The sequence below is a fragment of the Myotis myotis genome, unplaced genomic scaffold (assembly GCF_014108235.1).
Source record: "Myotis myotis isolate mMyoMyo1 unplaced genomic scaffold, mMyoMyo1.p scaffold_m19_p_21, whole genome shotgun sequence".
NCBI classification, from domain to species: Eukaryota; Metazoa; Chordata; class Mammalia; order Chiroptera; family Vespertilionidae; genus Myotis; species Myotis myotis.
This window is the reverse complement of record NW_023416326.1, coordinates 10,596,941-10,618,881: the sequence shown is the minus strand read 5'-3', so window position 1 is coordinate 10,618,881 and position 21,941 is coordinate 10,596,941. Positions and strand designations below refer to the sequence as shown.

The 21,941-nt window shown below is 39.5% G+C and overlaps 1 protein-coding gene across 4 annotated transcripts in view; it reads left to right on the top strand.

Annotated features, from left to right (window-relative positions):
- BRINP3 (BMP/retinoic acid inducible neural specific 3) overlaps positions 1–21,941 on the top strand; it is a 161,580-nt gene that overhangs the window by 124,496 nt on the left and 15,143 nt on the right. For all 4 annotated transcript variants that reach the window (XM_036355209.1, XM_036355210.1, XM_036355211.1 and 1 more), the window contains one exon: positions 9,910–10,132. In XM_036355209.1, the coding sequence (XP_036211102.1) occupies positions 9,910–10,132 (223 nt within the window). The remainder of the gene's footprint in view (positions 1–9,909; positions 10,133–21,941) is intronic.

Genomic DNA, 21,941 nt, shown 5'->3' with positions numbered 1-21,941 from the left:
ATTTATTCAGCATCTCTAGTTACCATTGTATTTATCTGTTTATTTTTTGTTTGTTTGTTGATTTCAGAGAGGAGGGAAGAGGGAGCGAGAGAGAACATCAATGATGATGCACGTCCCCTACTGGGGATGGAGCCCACAACCCGGGCATGTGCCCTGACCAGAATCGAACCGTGACCTCCTGGTTCATAGGTTGATGCTCAAACACTGAGCCACACCAGCTAGGTGCACAGTTATTATTTTAATACAAAGAGCATAACAGCGATAACTACTGTGTAAGAGGTAGAGTCAAGTGCCTAGAACAGTGCTTGATACTTAAAAAAAAAAAATACTGAATGTAAATTTTCCTATTGCAATCATGAGCACATACTTTTAGTTTTGCTGATAACCAGTGATCACATGTGAGTGGAGCATAGTTTGATTCATTATTTATGAATACTCTCAAGTTTACATACAGTAATTTCACTACTTGGAACTCATATGGCAGATTCTCATCCATATGTTAAGAAATTAATATATGGTTTTTATCTCGCAGTGTTACTTCCAACCTGAATTCCCTTTATCCATCTTCTGTAATAATAATAAAAGCATAATATGCTAATTAGAATGTCCTTTCGGACAAAGCCAGGGCTGCCAGGGAAGCCCAGGTCCCTGGTGCCAGAGGGAAGCCGGTGCCAGCAGCAGGGGGAAGGAAGGCCTATTCTTGCACAAATTTTGTGCATCAGGCCTCTAGTAATAATATAAAAGCTTAGAAATATAATACATCTTATTCAACCCCCCCCCCCCCCCGCACCACAGGAGCCAAGTGTAATTTCATATTTTATATGATTAAGTTCAATATTACTTTTCCAAATTAAATATTTTGCATGCGTTCGTATTTAGCTTTAACCATTCCTTCCTGGATCTTGTCAATTGGTCAAACCACTTAAGAAATATATACTTAATTCATATATGTGCAATGTGCCGTCTGGGGCTTTTGGAAAGGGAGAATACAAAGAAAAATAAAACATTGTCCTGACCCTCAAGAACTATATAACAATCTCTGCTTTTATGTTCCCTTGAATCTATTATTGTTCTCATTTTTCTCTTCTAGTTGCCTCTGTGCAATGATCCCATAATTTGAATTAGTTTCACATCACATCTCAATAAAACCAGCCCGTCTAATGCACGGTTATGATGAGCTTGGATGTGATAATGTTTGTGAAAAGCCCAGCCAACAAAAACACCCTTTCAATGTGGGAGATACTATTTTATTTCCCTGTCAACTCTCAAGAGTTTGTGTGTGTGAAGGCGGAGCAGCCATGCTTTTTTCCAGACTTGGTTTGTGCCGGGCTGTAATGAATGAATGCGGCACTGCAAACAATTCGCCGAACCTTCCTAAGGCACATTTTCTCATTGCGTAATAGGAGCCGTCTCCTAGGAGCCTAGTGAGCATTAAATGAGATAATCTAGGCAAAGTGCTGAGCAAGGCCCACATAGAAGCACTGAATACATGATAAAAACGAAAAATAATAGCTGGCCTTTATTCATTACTAATTATGCAAAAGTCATGTTATGTTTTCATGGTAATTATCTGTACAGGAAACCTATAAAGTATATTACAGCTGTAATAATGATTATTTTTGTAGTGCTAATACTTAACTAGCACAGTGATTGGCTCAGTGGAAACAATAAATATTTGCGGCAGTCTTGGGGACTCTGGACTATACTTACCTTCGAGGCCCCAAGTAGCTCTATGTCAGTCAGCATTTTTGCAAGAATAGAATCTGACTGCAGCAGAAAAGGAATTTATTTAAAGACATCGGGCCTGTTTATTGCAATACCTGCGCCCACTGTGCCTCTAATGCAGTGGTTCTCAACCTGTGGGTCGCGACCCCTTTGGCGGTCGAACGACCCTTTCACAGGGGTCGTCTAAGACCATTGGAAAACACATATATAATTACATATTGTTTTTGTGATTAATCACTATGCTTTCATTATGTTCCATTTGTAACAATGAAAATACATCCTGCATATCAGATATTTACATGACGATCCATAACAGTAGCAACATTACAGTTATGAAGTAGCAACTAAAATAATTTTATGGTTGGGTCACAACATGAGGAACTGTATTTAAAGGGCCAGAAGGTTGAGAACTACTGCTGCTACTAGCCTCATGGAAATCGGGGCGCTCACCCGATTCTCACACTCACAAGTGTGCCCAGTCTACAGAAAACAGCCAGTGGGGTGTTCAGCAGAGGTGCCCGCAGGCGCGCTTTGTACCAAAGCATTTACTGTTCCTTGTCCAACAAAAATTAGCGAATTCTTAAAAGCTGATTGAAAACTCAGTCTCACCTTAGAATCTGTTCAATCAGCGCGCCTTGGGCATGCTGGGTGATGGAAGTGCAGCGTGATGAACAGTGGCTTCTCGGTGAAGGTCATTCTCTTTATTAAGGTCGTTGCAATGAGTGAAAGCAAGACCGGGTTAGTCCATGAGAAGGGGCAGCCGTTTCTATTCTGTAAGGGAAAGCAAGCTTCCTTAGTGCTTTGGAACACTGTGAGTTAATCCCAGTTCTCCCCTTTGCCTTCCAGTTCCTGGTGAGTTCGTTTGCACACCATGACAATTGCTGGGGAGAAGAATCTCACGGGATTGAGCTAAGGCTCTGGAGACAGGCAGTTTTGCACCTTGTTTTATACATTGCAATCAAAAGAGGAGACACGGGGGTTACCCGAAATGCTTTGGTGATAGATTAGGGAGGCGGGGGAGAGCCACGCAGGGAAACCCCTGGGATTGGATAAGAAGTAAAATGACAGACACAGGCTTCTTTTATTTAGGTGGGTGCAGGATAGTTAACAGTCAACAGGTAACTCAGTACCAATGAGGGGATGCAGTGCTTGTGCTTTGAGGGGTCCAGAAGAAGGAACATGAATTTGACATCCCAACGATATGTTATCGTTGATGCAAAATGACAGCAGGCTCAGTTAAGGTAAAGATTGACCTTTGTCAGGGACGATCCCGGCCTAGAACACGACTACCCACCATAAGCTGCCTTTTCATGAATAAGTTTTCATTTCAGGCCATCCTTGTGGTGACTTCAGGGCTCTGAGTTGGCAAGGCTGTCACACAGGCCTCCCTGAGCCGGCCAGGTTAGCATGTGGCCTCTTTTCGTCTACACTTACCTTCCTAATCCATGTTTTTTTCCTAACGGTGACGACATCTGGCAGGCAATTGACATTCAACCTTGGGATCCAAGTTTGTTTGGAAGCCCTACAGCCAGGAGACATAAATGATTTCTTGAGCAAACTCTGTGGAAGTTTCCAGACTCGGTCTGTGCTTTGAGAAGAAAGTGGGAGAACGCCAGCTCTTTAAGCATTCCAGCTCTATTTGTAGTAACCAGCTCACCCTCACTCAGTCTTTGAATTTTTCATGCCCTTCATTCAGCTTTATGTAGGCACTGTCCCAACTGCTATTTCTATAACAAGCTCTTCATTCTAGACCAGCCCAGGTGGTATTTCTGTTGTCTAAGTTCCACCCTTAGCACTGTATGGGTTTAAAAAGCCTTTTCCACCTGTGAGTGAGGTCATGTGATACTTGTCTTTCTCGGACGGCTTATTTCACTTAGCCTGATACTCTCCAGGTCACTCATATGTGGAATCTAATGAACAAAATAAACTGATGAGCACATCATTGATGTTTCTCTCTCTCTCTCCCTCTCTGTCTGAAATCAATACAAATAATATGTTTAAAAAAAATAGAGACTCCCCCCCCCCCCACCTAGTCTAGGAAACTGAGTACATATTCTCTCTGCCGCCCATGGAGACTGTGGCCACTGTTTCTGACACCAGCCCCTCTATCAGCCCAGGCCCTTGGCTGCAAGTATGAAAAACAGGCTCTATCTGATCTCACCCGATAAGAAATTCATTTACAGATATTGGGCAACACACAGAACCACCAAGAAAGCTATGGAAGCTACTCTTGTGTTCCATAGTCAGGACAGAGTCTAAAATCTCGAAGGTTTATTTGACGAGATCATTACTGCGGACAGCTATGAGCGTGCCAGTGCACTAACCACCACCATTACTGCCACAATCACCACCTCCTAAGAAATGGCTCTAGGTGGCCTCTTCTTCTTTTTTTATCTTTATTGCTGAACATATTACAGATGTCCCTTTCCCCCCTCCCCACATTGGCCCCCTGCACCCTGCTCTCACCCACTCCCCAGGCTCTCTCTGCACTATCGTCTGTGTCCCTGGGTTATGCATATAAGTTCTTTGGTTTATCTGTTCCCACCCACCCCTGTCCCCCTGAAACCTGTCAGTCAGTTGCATGCTTCAATGTCTCTGGATCTCTTTGGCTATTATTGCATCAACAGTTTAAAATTCCAGCTCGGGGTGGGTACATCTGATGCATCTACTTTGTAAGGGCGCCTGAGCCTTGTGGATTTTATACTTACAGATAAAGCTCTGTTTGGGTAATTTCTCAAACACTTGAAGGGAGATTCATTAAAAAAAAAAGGCAATCTAATGAAAGACAGATTAATTGGCTTACCATGTTATGAAGTATTTTAATGTGAAAATATGATGCTATAACGTATTTTAATATAAAAATATGATGCATCATTCAAAGAAAAAGAAAAGTCCGGACAAACATAATTTATTTCTAGGCAGCTACTAAGGGATTAAGATCAGTTTTTGATTTATGCCCTTGGGAACCCATAATTTTGCTGCCTTATAAATTCAGCCAGTTCACAAGCAAGTGAAGAGGCTTGCCATTAACTTTATGCCCCATTATAGTATTCTGTCAATATCAGTATAAACTCTACACTCCTGGCGCATAGGACGGTTTAAGTAGACTTGCCTGAATATGTGGCCACCTAAAGTCATACCAGTGGTTTAATGCAGAAGCTGAGAAAATTCTCAACTGATAAAAATCATTGAAATGATCCCTTACGAATGTTTGGAGAGAAAAAAAAAAATCTTTGTAAAAGTAAAACTTGACCCATTCTAGTCAGGATTGTGGAGTCAAAATGTGTATGTTGGCCTGGCCTGTGTGACTCAGTGCTTGAGTGTTGACCCATGAACCAGGAGGTCATGGTTTGATTCCCAGTCAAGGGCACATGCCCGGATTATGGGCTTGATCCCCAGTGGGGGACGTGCAGCAGGCAGCCAATCAATGATTCTCTATCATCATTGATGGTTCTCTCTCTCTCTCTCTCCTGCTCCCTTCCTCTCTGAAATCAATAAAAAATATCTTTAAAAAAGTGTGTATGTTGGTAGCACTTCCTCATAGATCCGATTTTCATTTCAGCCTTTACTTACTTTCTGCCCCCACAGGATGGAATTTCCTGTCACAGCTTCTCTTCCCATCAACGCTTCCCACTCAATTTCCCACTTATCAATCTGGCTTCTTACCTACTTAAGGGCGATATTGCTGTCCTGTCAAGCTTTGCAGTGAATTTGTTTTTTAGGCAGATCTTTGAACCAGAAGAATGTAGAAGCATCCATGCTATCTTCTGGGAAAACGTGGCTCTCAGGTGATAAGAAATAGCTTTATTTGAGGGGACCCGGGTTGGGCAATAACTTTGAAGGTCAGTGGTAGATACAGCTTGATGTTTATTTGTCAGCCTTAGAAATACTTTCCCATAAGTATAAAGTGGATCAAGCCTGCAACCAAGGTGCATGCCCTTGGCTGGAATCAAACCCACAACCCTTCAGTCCACGGGCTGACGCTCTACCCACTGAGAAAACCAGCTAGGGCTGTAAGAACACCTTTGAAAACATATTCTAAAGCAGCTCTGAAGAGAGTGTCTGAATATTTAGAAATATGTGATCAACTGTATTGGTCAAGGTTTCCCGTGCCCGTCAGTACAGGCAGAAATATAAATCAGGGCATGTGCATTCATGGCTGGTTCCCTTTCATCCTGAAAATGCTCAGTTCCCCACTCTCACCTGTTCAACCGTGAAGCATGCATAGAAAGAGCATAAATAATATATAATTACATGGGATCAATATGTAAATACATTAGTGTTAGTAATAATTTTGCTGACATTAGAGTTAGGAAACTGAAGATGATTTGCATTCTACATACAAAACTACTCCAATAAAATTTACATGAAGGGTTATTGGGGGAATGGAATTAATATTTAAAGCACTTAAAAGAGTTCCTGCCCAAAGTAAGAACTCATATTAATAGACAGATCATTAATTTAAAATTAGCTAATTAGATATCAGGTGTTAACTAGCGTTTCTATCAGGGGAAGGGTGGTAGAGAGCAACAGACCTGGTTGTGCTACTTTTAAAAATACTTTATTTTTCATGGAGAAGTAACAGCAGCCTGGAGTCAACATGGTGCCTAGCTAGTCTTCTGTAATTTATTGGAAACTTGTCACTGGCCTGATTCTCTCTGCCTCCACAGAATTCATTAATACCATGCATTTCCCTTTGCATTATTCTTTGCTTCCTGTGAATTAGTTTTGTTAGGAAGACTGAGTGACTATAAATTCCTGCTAGCGTAGGTGATATTTATTACTATTATTATTATTATCGTGGTGGGTGTTACTTTCTCTCTAGTCCTCAAGATTATACAGGGCAAAAACACTCAATTGATACACTCTTCAATGGGTATTTCCAGATTACATGAGATCACCCTGTTTTCTTTTATAACTGTATTTGCCCCACAAAGTATGGCTAGTCCCTGTTCATTTGCCATTTGAAAAGTGATGGTAGATTAAGAAAAAAGAAAAAAAAAAGGGAGGGGGGAAAGCAATGGTACTTCATCTTCTACTTGAGTTTGGACATTATTGTAGGATAAGACGTTATCTGACATCCCCTCTTTGTAGTTTTGTAAATCACCAGTGCACATCATAATTCTAATGTGTCATTCATATCTCATTTTTATATCCTACAAATATGTGAATTTTATCAATTGCTATAGATGAGAGGGGAAAAAAATCTCCACAGGAATCTTTCTGGGGATTCTACTGACTTCTAAGTAGAATGAATTTCAGATACTAGAGACGTTATTTCTAGCACTTAAATGTATTTCGTGTCTATTTGTCATTTTAAAAAAATAAGATGAAAGGCTTATTCGTATTCTCTCTCCTAGACGGAGACAGCTGTTGTTCTGTGTACAGCAGGTGTCCAATAAATGGCTTGGGTGACTGTCAGTGGTGACTCTTAATGACTTTATCATGAAGTAATTATTCATGTGTTATGTTAAAACCATGTTTCTTAGAAATAACCCCATGATGGTTTTCAGCTGACACAATTATGTACACTTTGATAGAATTAAATTCTATTTTAAGCTATCCTTTACTGCGAATATAATTTACTGATTTAGAGACTTTCAGAATAGCATTAGAACGAACAATGAAAAGAATTAAAATATGCATGCCCACGAAACAATCAAGGCTTATCAAACGTGTTCACGTAAAAGACGACAATGAAATGAATGATTAGTTTTCAAAGTAGTGGCATCTGTTCTGAGACTACTCCCAGGACGCTTCCCAGTCCCAGGCATCAGCTCCTTTATTCAAAAGAGCGGAACTCTCAAAAGAGACATATGGGACCAAACAAAGCGTAGGGTTCTGTGGAATTGGAATTTCAAAATGCATTTCTTATTTGTAACCCTGCTTTCTTAAAAAGATGACTCGAAGCATATCAAATGGACGTATGCGCAAATATCTTTCCTCGGAATCACTTGCGCTAGAGTGTTATCATTTCCTTTGGTTTTACTTTTCCTTCTGGTAAAAGTCTATACCTGCAATGTCCCAAAGAGGCCACGACTCTGCATGTGTTTGTTGTAGAAGAAATAACAACCCTAATATCCGTGAATGGAATTTTCTGTTACGTTGTTACAAAGTTGCATATTCTAGCATTGAAGTAGCTTGGATCTGACTATCGAGCTAGCCCTAACACATGGAATAAATATAAATTAATTGCTCTAACCAGGTATCTGAATTAATGTGGTTCATTTACCAAGTGAGAAATGGCACATTTTAAGAAGTGCTAATGACAATATGGTACTCTAACAGAATGGTGCCTACATGCAAAGAACAAGTGTTAACACACCTCGTCCAAATTCCATTGAATGATAATGATAATAATAGCCATAATGACATTTGAAAATATTTTTTTAAATATATATTTTTATTGAATTCAGAGAGGAAGGGAGAGGGAGAGATAGAAACAGCAATGATGAGAGAGAATCATTGACTGACTGCTTCCTGCAGGCCCCCTACTGGGGATCGAGCCTGCAACCTGGGCATGCGCCCTGACGAAGAATCAAACAGGTGATGTCCTGGTTCATAGGTTGACACTCAACCACTGAGCCACAGCAGCCAGGCTGAAAATAACTGCTTTTGAATTGGGTCTTTAAGACTAACCAAATTAGCATTTAAAACAACTGCTCATACGATCATAGACTTTTAAAGGTACATGAGACTATCATCCAGAACTCTCTATCTCATTTACAAAGGGGGAAACTAATGCAGAGAGGCTGGGGTTTAATGCATACCACAAAACTTCATAATGGGTGGAAAAATGACCAAAATGTATTCTGTTGCACTTGCCATGTAATACTTGTTCAGCCATTGGAAACATTTTCCAAATCTTGCAGTATGCTGGTGTGTGTTTGTGGAGTTAACCCAAACATGCACTTCCTGATATTTTCAACAAAAATATTTTCAAAAATACTAAAAGCAACAAAAAGTGCATGTTCTGAGTCAGTTTATACTATTTACTTCAGATATAAAAGGGGAGATGAAGGAAAGGTTCAGCTACCATATTTTAATATTTTAAGTGTGATAAAATATGTAACATTTGTCATTGTAATCTTTTTACCTGTACAATTCAGTGACATTAACTACATTCCGAATGTTGTGCAACCATCACCACTATCTTGTCTCCAAAAAGTTATCTCCCCAAACAGAAATCCTGTAGCCATTATGCAATAATTTCCCATTCCCCCCTCTAGCCTCCCCAGATGAATTCTAATTTATTTTCTGTCTCAGTGAACTTAACTATGCTCGAGAGTTCACATGAGTGGGATCACACCATATTTGCTTTTTAACTCACGTATTTTCAAGGTTGCTTTGCGTTATGGCATGTATCAAGACTTCATTTATTTTTATGGGCAGTTTTGGTGTTTCTACCTTTTGGCTATAGTCTCCACTGTCTTTTTGTTTTTGGATAATTAGTAGACCTTTTAGATTATTACTTATTTTCGTGCAGCATTAACTTTTGTTGCTACTGTTGGTTAATCAGACATTTGAAAATAAGATGATTTCAGGCATGATAATTAGTACAACAAAGATGAGAGTCAATATTGGAGCTTTAAATGTTTTTTATTTTTCTCTTTAGTATTCATTTATGTTTTACACTATTATATCAAAACAAATTGCAAATGATTAAAGTGAATAATCAGAGTATAGAGTTGAATCTTATCATTTTCTATTTTAAAAAAATTTTCCCTCTTTAAATATTAATAAATGTGCTTCATAATACTATATATATATATATATTCTATACTAAGTTAATAAACATTTCTGAAAATATTTCTTTGACATAAAACACTTGGAAAGGCTTATTAATACTACTGACAAAAATGAAGGCTGAATTAATGACCACTACCTATGGAGAGAGTTCATTCAAAGACCATCAAAAGGAGAACATGAAAAAAATAAGTTTAGCTTCAATTTTCTGACCAAATTACTTTGTCTTCTTCCCTGAAAGTTCTATTTTAAAGGGAAACCAAGAAGAAAATATTATTAAAGCATCCAAACATCTTTCTATTCATTTGCTACACACCAATAATAAATTGCATGGATTCATTTTTTTTTTTAATATTAACATGTGAAATGTGTTTTGGAGAAAAAGGAAGATAATTGTTTATAATTAATGTATTGGATTTTCATGATTTTTTTCCCCAGATGAATTCAAGTTCTTTATGAAAAGGCTGCCCATGAATTATTTCCTCAACACGTCTACCATCATGCACTTGTGGACAATGGATTCTAATTTTCAGCGCCGCTACGAACAACTGGAGAACAGCATGAAACAACTTTTCCTGAAGGCGCAGAGAATTGTGCACAAGCTCTTTAGCCTCAGCAAGAGGTGTCACAAACAGCCCCTCATCAGCCTGCCAAGACAAAGGTAAGACATTGGTGGCGATGTAGACGACTGAGGGCATTGTTCTCCCAGGGGGCTCTGCTTATGTCTGAACGCAGGTGTGTGATACAGTGTTATTCACATGATAGGCAATCATCAGAAAACACAGTATGATCTCAGGTCTCAAAGCCATAAATTGCGGTTACTTTCCAAAGTAATACAGTACGTGAGGAACATACAAACCAACACTTCCTAATTTTTTTCTTTTCTTAAAAAATATTTTTTTACTTTCATAGAAGGGAGAGAGAGAGAGAAACATCAATGATGAGAATCATTGATCAGCTGCCTCCTGCACGCCCCCTACTGGGGATCCAGCCTGCAACCCTGAGCGGGAATCGAACCATGACCTCCTGGTTCATGGGTCGGTGCTCAACCATTGAGCCATGCCAACCAGACTTTTTTCTTTTATTGTTAAAATTGAGAAGTGAAAATAACTTGGTGCGTGGTAGTCAACTAAGAATTGTATCACAGTGAATGCAAAAACACAGAGCCTTATGGTTAAATTGAAAGCATTAGGATAAGCAGGGCCAGAGTGGAATTTCTTTGTATGTAATTTTGAATTAAAAGAATTTAAAGATTATGTTCTTTGATTAGTGTTCAGAGTACCATCAGCCTTATTCAATGTGAATCTCTGAAAACTGCTGGCGAAGTTACTAATAATTTATGTGAATGATGACAGACTATTAAAATACTGTGTCTGAACTCTAATTTTGAGAAACACAGTTTTTAGATTTGCTACTTTAAGATATATTGACCAGACAGTGCAATACAAATAGTATTTATTTATTTGAAGTCAGATTAAAAATACATCAGAAGGAAAAGCTAAGGAAAAATATAGAATGATACCACAAAAAATATGCATTTGCACTATCTCGGTAATAAAATGCTTGCATTTTGACTTGATGCTTAAATCATTAAGAGGAGAAATCTATAATTATAGATTTTTTTCCCTAAAAAAAAAAAAAAGAAACACCTGAAAGTCTATACATTTTTCAGAATTCAATTTCAAAATAAATCATTGGCATTTTTTCCCCAATTCATTGGATTTTAGGATATTCAAAATTTATGTCACCATCACCACAATCTAAGTTGAGAACATTTTTATTCTCCCCAAAACAAACCCAGTCCCAATTAGCAGTAACTCCCCACCCTCCCACACCCAGCCCTTGGCTATTTATCTCTAGAAACAAGTCAAACCGGCTGTCCTTACAGCTTTACCTGATGTGGACATTTCTTACAAAGGCAGCCATGCACCATGTGCCTGTGTGACTGGCTTCTTTCATTTTACGCGGTGCTTTCGGGCTCATCTGTGTAGCATGTATCAGTAGTATGGGCCTCTCACATGTCATGTACTCATTCATCCTTTGATGGACATTTTGGTTGACTCCACTTTTTGCCTAGTGTGAATAATGCCGCTGTGAACACTCATGTAAGTTTTTTAACGTGGGGGTATGTTTTCCATTTCCTTGGGGATAGACCTGGGAGTGCAATTGATGAGTTAAGGTAACTATACTTACCGCTTTGAGGTGCTGCCAAACTGGTTTCCAAAGTGGCTGCAGCATTTTGCATTCCCATGAGTGACAGCTCCCCTACCCCACGTCCTCGCTGCTGTCGTCCCTCCTTTGACTGCAGGCGTCCGGTGGATGTGAATTGGCTTGTGATTTTAGTTTCTATTTCCCAGACTAATGATGCTGAGTATCTTGCATGTGCTAAGTGCTCAGTGGCTATTGTCTTGGAGAGATGTCTATTCAAATTCTTTACTCATTTTTCCCTTTGATTTTACTTTGTTATTGAGTTGTTGTAAGAGTAGGTTATATATTTGGATGCTGGTCTCTCATCAGTTATATGATATATGAATATCTCCTTCCATTCTCTGAGATGTCTCTCTCTCTCTCTCCCTCCCTCCCTCTCCCTCCCTTCCTCTCTCTCATTCATTTAAAGTGTGCCAAGTTGGTTTCAAAGAACTAATTTTTGGTTTTCTTTGTATTTTATTTTTTCATATTTAATTGATTTTTCCACTGTAATCATTATTTCCTTCCTTCTGTTTGCTTATGTTTACTGTGATTTTTTTTTTTACTTTCATAGAGAGAAAAGATAGGTTATGATTTAAGAACTTTCATTTTCTTAAAATATAAGCATTTCCAGCTATAAATACTCCTCTGAGCACTGCCGTTTTGTCATTTTATGCATCCTTGAAGATTTCTTATTTCTTCTACACATAAGGTGCTTTTATATATAGCTGCCTGTGTACATTCCCAAGTAGAGAATCCCGGCTGGTGGGAGACACTGTTACTTAAATATAATGAACGTCATGCTTCATGTGTGGGTTAAATACAGTTTGCAAACCACTAAAGTAGATGGTTCTACCCATCAAACAAAAATGGGAAATATAAGAGTCTGGTGGGTCGGGAAGCAAGTGGATGAGTTTGCTTATGCACAGGTTGGCTTTACCGTAAGAAGTTGGCTTAACAGGTCTGGACAGAGCGGGATATTGACATCTGAAGCTCGGAGGAGGTCTGAGCAGGCGGGATGGCGCTCAGGGGTACTTGTGAAACCAGGAGATCTGAATTTAATATCGCGGAAAATGCGGAGATAGAAACTGCGGGTGTATGTAAAGGGTGGGTGGAAAAATGGAAACTGCTAGTGAGCAGAGAGCAGGGTATAATACAGGGCTGGGCAAAAGTAGGTTGGCGATTGTTCACCTGTAAACCTACTTTTGCCCCATCCTGTGTATCTTAAGAACCACGTTGCGGTGTTGCTCAGTGGTAGAGCATCAGCCCGTAGACCAAAGGTCTTGGGTTCAATTCCCGGTCAAGGGCATGTACCTGGGTTGCAGGTTCCTTCCCCGGCCCTGGTTGAGCACATTTTTAGGAGGCAACCAATCAATGTGTCTCTCTCACATCAGTGTTTCTTTCTCTCTGGCTCTCCCCCTCCCTTCCACTTTCGCTAAAGAAATCAATGGAAAAATATCTTCAGGTGAAGATTAATAAAAGCAAAAAAAAAAAAAAAAAAAAGAACCACATCCAAGTCTAGTAAAAACAATTTAAACATCCAAATTTTCCATAAAAGTGTAAGATATTTAAGGAATGCATGAAAACATGAAACAATCCAGGTTGGATGTATACAGAATAAATAAATAAGCAACATAAAATAAAGATATATTATGTGGAACAAGTTTCAGTAAACTATAGGACTTCATATTTGATTTATTTAGTTCAGAAGTTTCAGAAAACAAAGATCACCAAAGGCTTTTCTTGACTTCCTTTTTCTAACGCAGCAGAACTCCTATGTTAGCAACTACTCCGGGCACACACCACGCAGACTTCTTGCTAGATGCAAGATTTCATTGAATTTGGGTTTTTCCCCATGACCATTTTTCTTCTACTAGGAATGTGAGATATTGTTTCTATTCTGTATTCTCATTTTAATCGAATATAAAATGACATTGGGAAAACTAAAAACCAATGTGTAGTATAATCAGTTTCTAGAATACAGTGGGGAAAAGTTTGGCTATTTGTGGGTATGTTTCCAGAAATTTCTAAAGAAGTGGATAAGCAGCCCTAGCTGGTTTGGCTCAGTGGATAGAGCATCGGCCTATGGACTGAAGGGTCCTGGGTTTGATTCCCGGTCAGGGCACATGCCTGAGTTGCAGGCTCCGTCCCCAGTGTGGGGTGTGCAGGAGGCAGCCAATCAATGATTCTCATCATTGATGTTTCCATCTCTCTCTCTCCCTCTCTGAAATCAATAAAAATATATTTTAAAGAAGTGTCTAAGCAATACCAGTGACTCAGTTCCATTGCAAGTTCTGATTTTTGTCCTGCCTTTATGATATTCTTCTCAGCCTTTTTTTTTTTAACTCATCACTGTAAGAACTGGATTTCAATATCTGATATTCCAAAACCTTGAAATACAAATAAAAGCCAACAAAATGCATCTTCATAAATAAAACGATTTCTGACACTTCCTGCGTAATGGCAGGTAGGTTATTTTCCTACATTATGCAGTTTTTCTTTATAATTAATTCTTCTTGGTAAAGCATGACACTCAGATTAACCCCTCCCAGCAAGTCTCCACACCCATCACCACTGTTCCTCTCATGAATTTGTGACAGAATCCTCTTACCTGGGTAAACTCTGAGGACATTGGTGACCTGGTGACCCTGAGGCAGTCACCTTTAGCTATCCTAAAACTTTTGAGATAAGTAACAATGACATTCATTTATTTATTAAATATATTTTTATTTCAGAGAGGAAGGAAGAGGGAGAGAGAGATATAGAAACATCAATGATGAGAATCATTGATTAGCTGCCTCCTGCACGCTCCCCCCTGGGGATCGAGCCTGCAACCTGGGCATGTGCCCATGACCAGATCGAACCTGGGACCCTTTAGTCTGCAGGTCGACCCTTTATCTACTGAGCCAAACCAGATAGGGCAACAATGACATTCATTTAATTAAAGGACAATAATTACAGAAACTATTGAAAAGTATGCACAGGTAATTCTTTAAAAAAATAACTATACTATTTTGTGCAGCCAGGGATCCATAGAAATATTTCATTTATGGTTTTTTTTTGTAAACCTATAGCAACCAACTGTTTAAGGGGTAAATACCCCCAATCTTTAGCATGAAGCAATTTTGTGATATAAATATTTCCACCATGGCCAGTTGCAAGCTGTCAGTGTGATGTCGTTGAACATGGAGTGGTGAAGAGACAAGTACAATTGGCTCTTGCAGGTGCCAACAAGCCACTACAAATGAACATGTTTTTTAAAATATATATATATTTTTATTGATTTCAGAGAGGAAGGGAGAGAGAAATCGAAACATCAATGATGAGAATCATTGATCTGCTGCATCCTGCATGCCCCTGACTAGGGATTGGGCCCGCAACCCGGGCATGTGCCCTGACTAGGAATCGAACCCGCAACCTCTTGGTTCCTGGGTGGACGCTCAACCACTGAGCCACACGGGATAGGCTGCAATAGTTTTAAAAGTTAGTTATAAGGTGGAATTTAAAACCATGTGATTAACATTATTCAATCTCCTACATTAAATTATTTGGTCTACCTTGAACTTCAACTAGACCTTTTACACACACACATCCATACAAAATCATGACCAGGTCATTTGGAAAATACTGTTACGTAGTTATGAAGATCTATATGTTAACACATATCATTCATTCTATAATACCAAAAAAGTTTCACCCCCTGATACTGCCATTGCATCTGTGAGAAAAGTCATTATCTATTGAAAAGCTTTCGATATCATAGGGGCAGACACAAGTTTTCCAAATTTGTAATCTTAACTTGAAAGCTTGAGATTTCACATTGATTTCAAATATGTCAGTTGCCTTAATATTAAATGTCATTACGTCTGAGGTGATAGCTTCATTTCTTTCTGTTTTAACAACAGACCTGCCCTATTAGCCAAGTCTAACCAACCATAGTTTGCCTGCCCATCATTCTTTTAAGTAAAAAATGGTTTGAAAAAGTGCCTGCCCAGCGTGCAGAAAACACGATTGCACAAGAGCTTTGTCTCAAGGCAACCACTAGTCCAGTGGTCAGCGCTGCTGGAATGCTATTCATCTGCCTAGTTCAGGGTTTGTTTGTTTGTTTTTAAATGGTCTCCATCTAATTGTGCATATATATATATATATATTTTAATCCTCACCTGAGAATATTTTTCCACTGATTTTTTAGACAGAGTGAAAGGGAGGGGGAGAGACAGAGAGAGACACATTGATTGGTTGCCTCTCGCACTAGCAAGACTAGGGCTGGGGATCAATCCCGCAACTGAGGTGTGGGCCTCTGACCAGAATTGAACCTGGGACCCTTCGGTCCTTGGGCTGGTGCTCTATCCACTGAGCAAAACTGGCCAGGGCAAGTCCAATCTCTTTGAAGTCATCACACCAGTCCTGGACTATATATGATTGTACCATTATTTGAGAGAGGAATAAAATCACTTTTTTTCTAAGTCAGTATTACTTGGCTTATGTTATTGTAGCCAACTTCATCCCTAACTAATAAAAGGACCCCACTGAGTGGCCTCCAAATCCTTTAAAATTGCAGAGTGTGCGATTTAATTAAAAATGGCATTTATATGATTAATACAGGGAACTTTTGCTGAAAGCAATTTTATATGAAACTGTAGGGAAAAGTCAGGATATTAATTTTCCTTATACTTCTGTGCTACAAAAGAATTTTATTATTTTTGTTTCAGTCGCTTTCTGGTAACTCACATGCTAATAATGAAGCAGTAAATGTAGAGAGTTTAATGTGTCCTTGGTGTGTTATTGAGACACGTAAAACACACAACAGTGACGAAGTAGCCAGCAAATGGAAGGTGCTTAAATAATTATGAAACATGTCTAAAATAGAACACACGATTGCTTATGTATAGGTCATTTCTAATACAGTCATGAAATTTCTGCAAAATGTGTTTTCATGAGTTTCAGAGTCAAATAGAATTTGTCATAAAGATAATAGCATCAATTCCAAAAGAAACACATTATTATTTGTGTAGAGTAATACACAGCAGCTTGGATTCTGACTCAAGGGAGCCAGGGAGATAAACTCTCAAGAAGAAAAAGAAAAGGGTTTGTATGCCCCACCTCTAGGTAGGAGGCCACGTCTGAACAAATTTCAAGTAGCAAATGTGTCCTTTCCCTCAGCCGGCTTCCTTTCACCTAATTCTTGGTGTAGCCTTGACTTTAGCTCTTCTGACTCTAAGTTGTTCTTATTTCTTATCTTTCTTTAAAAAAATATTTTGCCATTGATTTTTAGATTGAGTAGGAGAAAGAGAGAGAGAGAGAGAGAGAGAGAGAGAGAGAGAGAGAGAGAGAGAGAGAGAGAGAAAAGACACTTTGATTGGTTGTCTCCTGCATGCGCCAGGGATCCAGCCTGCAACCTAAGTACGTGCCCTTGACCTGAATCGAACCCATGACCCTTCAGCCCAAAGGCAAGTGCTCTAACCACTGAACAAACTGGCTAGGGTTGTTCTTATCTTTTCACTGTAACATTGCTCCTTGGACCTTCAGCTCAGAAATCATTCCATGATCTTTCAACTTATTGATCTTGATAGATGTTAGCTGAAAATAGTTACTTCAAAACTTAGGTATAAAGAGTTTTTGCGTTTTTTAAACCCCTTGCTAGCCGTAACAGTACCCAGTTTGAGGCATATGGGCCGAGCAAAAACAATATTAAAAGGAAAACATCTGTGCAATTATAATGTTGTGAATGTTCTCATTTTCCTCTCATGGACAAAAGGTCATGTGGGGTAAACAGAGAGCTAGTTTCTTTGACGTTTTGACCAGAGATCTCTGTCTACAACCAGGGATAATTCGGGAAAGAGGTCCAAATTCACACCCCTAGAGGCACCCTCCTCAGCTAGCTACTTTTGGTAATATTATCAGACCAAAGGGCTTTGCTCCTTTTGGAAATTCTGCCGACTTAAGTGTATGTGTGTATTTGTATGTATGTGAGAATCGTGCAGAGTAACAGGTCAACAGCTCATTGTGTGTCTTCAGTAAAAGCCTTAATAGTGTGTTGTCTTACTCTCCTTTTAAATGTATTCACATTCTCCCATCAGAGGGAAAGGCAGCCAAGAGCCAAGGCGAGCAGTATTGGATGTGACACATTCCCAATAAGAGATTCTGTTCTATCACTCACTATGCAAATATCTTGTAAGTACGGCTTCCCACATCTTCCTGACATTAAACAGTCTTCTAAGGAAGATGAAGAGGGTCATTACCAAAATGCTTTTTACCCCCTGGTAACTCAATGGAGTTGCCAGCTAAAATAATTAGATTTGAGAACAGTAACAATATAGATAGCTCCAGACGACTCTCTTAACACTTATGCTAACTTGCTTACAAAAAGAAAAAAAGAGTCCTATCAGAAATGTTCTAGAAAGAAGGTCATAAAGCCTACACTACCCCCCCTTCCCCAGCACTACTTGGAGTATCACTTTGCTTAAACAATCGGAATCCATTTCTTATTTTTTGCCAACCTCTGGTTTATGCAACAGAGGGTAGGTGGAGGACTCTGTATCCGACTTCATTTCCTCCTCACTACCAAGTTGATGATAAGCCCTCATTGTGTTTCACTAAATAACTTGCATCTTCTGAGATATTTAATGTTTATTTTCTAAAAAAATATATAGTTTAATTTTTAATATATATTTTTTATTGATTTCAGGGAGGAAGGGGAGGAGAGAGAGAGGAACATCAATGAGGCACATCGATTGGCTGCCTTCTGCACGCCCCCTACTGGGGATTGAGCTCACAATCCAGGCATTTGCCCTGACCGGGAATCATACTGGTTCATAGGTTGATGCTCATAGGTTGATGCTCAACCACTAAGCCACACTGGCTGGGCTCAGTCCAATACTTCCCATGAGATGAAAGGTTGCATTAAGTTGGTACAGGAAGTTACTTCTTAGAAAAATGTTATGGAGTGAAAGGAATAAACATATTCTTTGTTGATATTACATTAACCATCACTGGTTTGTATGTGGATCATAAAGTAAGAATCAAGAGAAATTCCAAGACACTAATGTTTCTGTAAATCTTATAATGTTATTGACAATAAAATTCCTAGACTGGAATGCACTTTCAGTTTTTAAGCAGATTTAAATCAGGGCTGAGAGTCAGTCTCATTTCTGTCTGCATCACTTCTGAACAATTTCACTTGTATTATGGAAGAAATGGATACATGTTTACTTGCCAGAGTAAATACATCACCCACTATTGGGATGGTGTGATGGTTTTATTACCTCAAAACAGAAGCTCATCTTATAAAACAGAATTATTATGTTATTCATGAACCTCCCCCCCGAATACATCCCAGCAAAATGTTGTGGCCAGCGGTAAACACCATGATGCAGGGATGACCTAACTAGCTGAGAGTAGACTAGAATCTTAGTGTATTATCTACATAAAAGAGAAATCAAAAATGTGTTTTCTCATATCCTATGGAAGTCTCTTCTTCTGTCAGCTTTCATATACACGACATTGGAGGCTTCAGTGTGTGCGGATGAAATTGGTTATTCAAAACTGTCGCTGCTAAATATATTTGTAAGATAGTATTTGTCCTGAACTCTTTTCCATTATAAATGATGGCAGCAATTTAAAAAAAAATTGTGATGTTAAACTAAAGAATGAAAAAATCAGCCTGGCTTGTGTGGCTCAGTGGTTGAGCATCGACCCATGAACCAAGAGGTCACTGATTTAATTCCCAGTCAGGGCGCATGTCCCAGTTGCAGGCCGGATCCCCAGTGGGGGCATGCAGGAGGCAGCCAATCAATGGCCCTTTCTCATCGATGTTTCTATCTCTTTATCCTTCTCCCTTCCTCTCTGAAATCTATAAAAACATTTTTAAAAATTGGATAAATCTTACAAACACTGCCTTTATCAATCAATCTTGTTCAATTAAGTAGGGGGGGGGGGCATCTCCTTTGGGTATTTTTCACAATAAATTTAATTGCATGCTTAAGTTGATAACACCATGTAAAGCAGTGTGCAGCCTTTAATCTTCATAGGATGTTGAATATTATTCATGCTGAGGACAAAAAAAAGAACCTCTGTCACCTCTTCTATCGTTATATATGTATGTACTGTGAATATGTAAACACACAGAAGGTCTACACACATGTACCAAGTCCTTGCAAATGGTATAGGGCTGAAATCCAGAGTCATTTTACTTGAGCATTAAACAAAAATTACATTTTCTAAAATCAAATGACTTTATAAATCAAGAAGGGAAAAACTAAACATTACCAAGCTGTGTTTATGTTTAACACTGAACAATCTTTATCACACTGAAACACACACACACACACAATCACATACACACACATACACACTCACACACACATACATTCACACACACAACTTTGAAAGACTTCATTTGAGGCAGCCACTACAAGTTATAAAGTCGGTGAATACATTTCAAAAATCAATGCCAATTGAAATCAAAATCCCCTTTCTCACAATCTAGATGCACTTCAGACAGCAGCAAATAGAACAGCACAAAAGAACATCGAAGTGACAAAGGAACACGGGAGAAAATGAAGGTCAGTTTGTTGTGTTTGTTCTATTAAACCAGCAGGAAGGCTTCATGTAGGTTTCTCAGAGGAGACAAAGGGATCAAGTCTGAGGCCGCACCTTTTATTGAGCTGAAATAAAATTAATTCATATAAGCAGGAGAGTTCGCCATCAACAATCTAAAAACAGAGTAGTAAGGATATAAGGAAATCCTACCAATTTTAAGGCAGATTTGTATTTATAAAATACTGTCTTCAATCTTATCCTTAGCATGCACGCGCAAACGTGCACGCGTGCGCACACACACACACACACACACACACACACACTGAACTATGAATTAGAAACATAAGCAGGACAAGCCACGATTATGATCAAAATACATGTTTTTTGTTTGATAACCTCATCTAAATTCCTCTTGCAATGAAATAAATTACATCACTACCAAATGACATCACTGTCTATATTCGGGAATGTGGAGAGAATTTTAAGTGTGTACCTGTTTTTGCTCCTTAAATATAGTGTTACAAGGTAGTTAGGGTTATTCCCCTAAAATTATAAATGAGAAAACTGAAGATTAGGTCATCTAAAAGGTTGGCCCAGCCGGTGTGTCCCAGTGGTTAAGCATTGACCTATGAACCAGGGGGTCACAGTTCAATTCCAATCAAGGGCACATGCCAGGGTTTCAGGCTCCATTCCCAGTAGGGGGCATGCAAGAGGCAGCTGATCGATGACTCTCATCATTGATGTTTCTATCTCTCTCTCCCTCTTCCTTCCTTGCCAAAATCGGTAAAAACATATTTTTAAAAATGTGATTTTATATGTAAGAAATACCAAATCCATAAATATATTGGTATATAATCTATCAATTAAAATATCAAATCTATACCTATATCTTAATGGCAAAATTTGCATGAGACACAAACCGATGGGCCTTTTGCACTTCATCAGGAAAATGAATGAGGGGCAGTGGGGAAGGGCTGATGCATTTAAATGAGGCGACCTATGAAAAGCAGGCCTCCCTTAAAGAGACAGGGCACTCGCTGCTGCGGCCAAGGGACCCTTTCAGGCATGTTTCTAAGGGCGCCAGTGTACCTCTGCACCTGTTGCTAAGAGGAGGCGCGACTGCTCAAGCTGCAGAGTGAATGTGCCTCAAAGATGTTGAAAAAGGGCCTCTCTGTCGCGCTCTCTCTGGTGAATAGGGATGTCTCTCTCTTTAGGGGGGAGTGGCAGGCTGGCGGCATTCTCGGTGGAGACACCTGGGAATCTTGGCAACCTTGCGGGTCTCAGGCCGCCGGCGTGAATGGCTGTACAGTAAGCGGGGAGCCGGGCAACCAGTCCTTGCTGGTGAATGAGCTCAGGGAATGCTAATGTCCTCGTCCCCGAGCTGTGAGACCAGCTCCCCATTCGAGCCTTGTTTTGCAGGACAGTTCGCTCCATCTCCCCAGGTTCAAAATCATATCCTTTGGCTTGAATTTCAGAGTTTGAATTTTGTGAAAGGATCATTGTGAGGTGGAGACAAATGTCAGAATGAAGTTATGTCTGCCCGGCTGGTGTGGCTCAGTGGTTGAGCGCTGACCTATGAACCAGGAGGTCACGGTTCGATTCCCTGTCAGGGCACATGCCAGGGTTTGGGCTCGATCCCCAGTGTGGGGCGTGCAGGAGGCAGCCGATCAGTGATTCTCATCGTTGATGTTTCTAACTCTCTCTCCCTCTCCCTTCCTCTCTCTGAAATCTGTTAAAAGCAT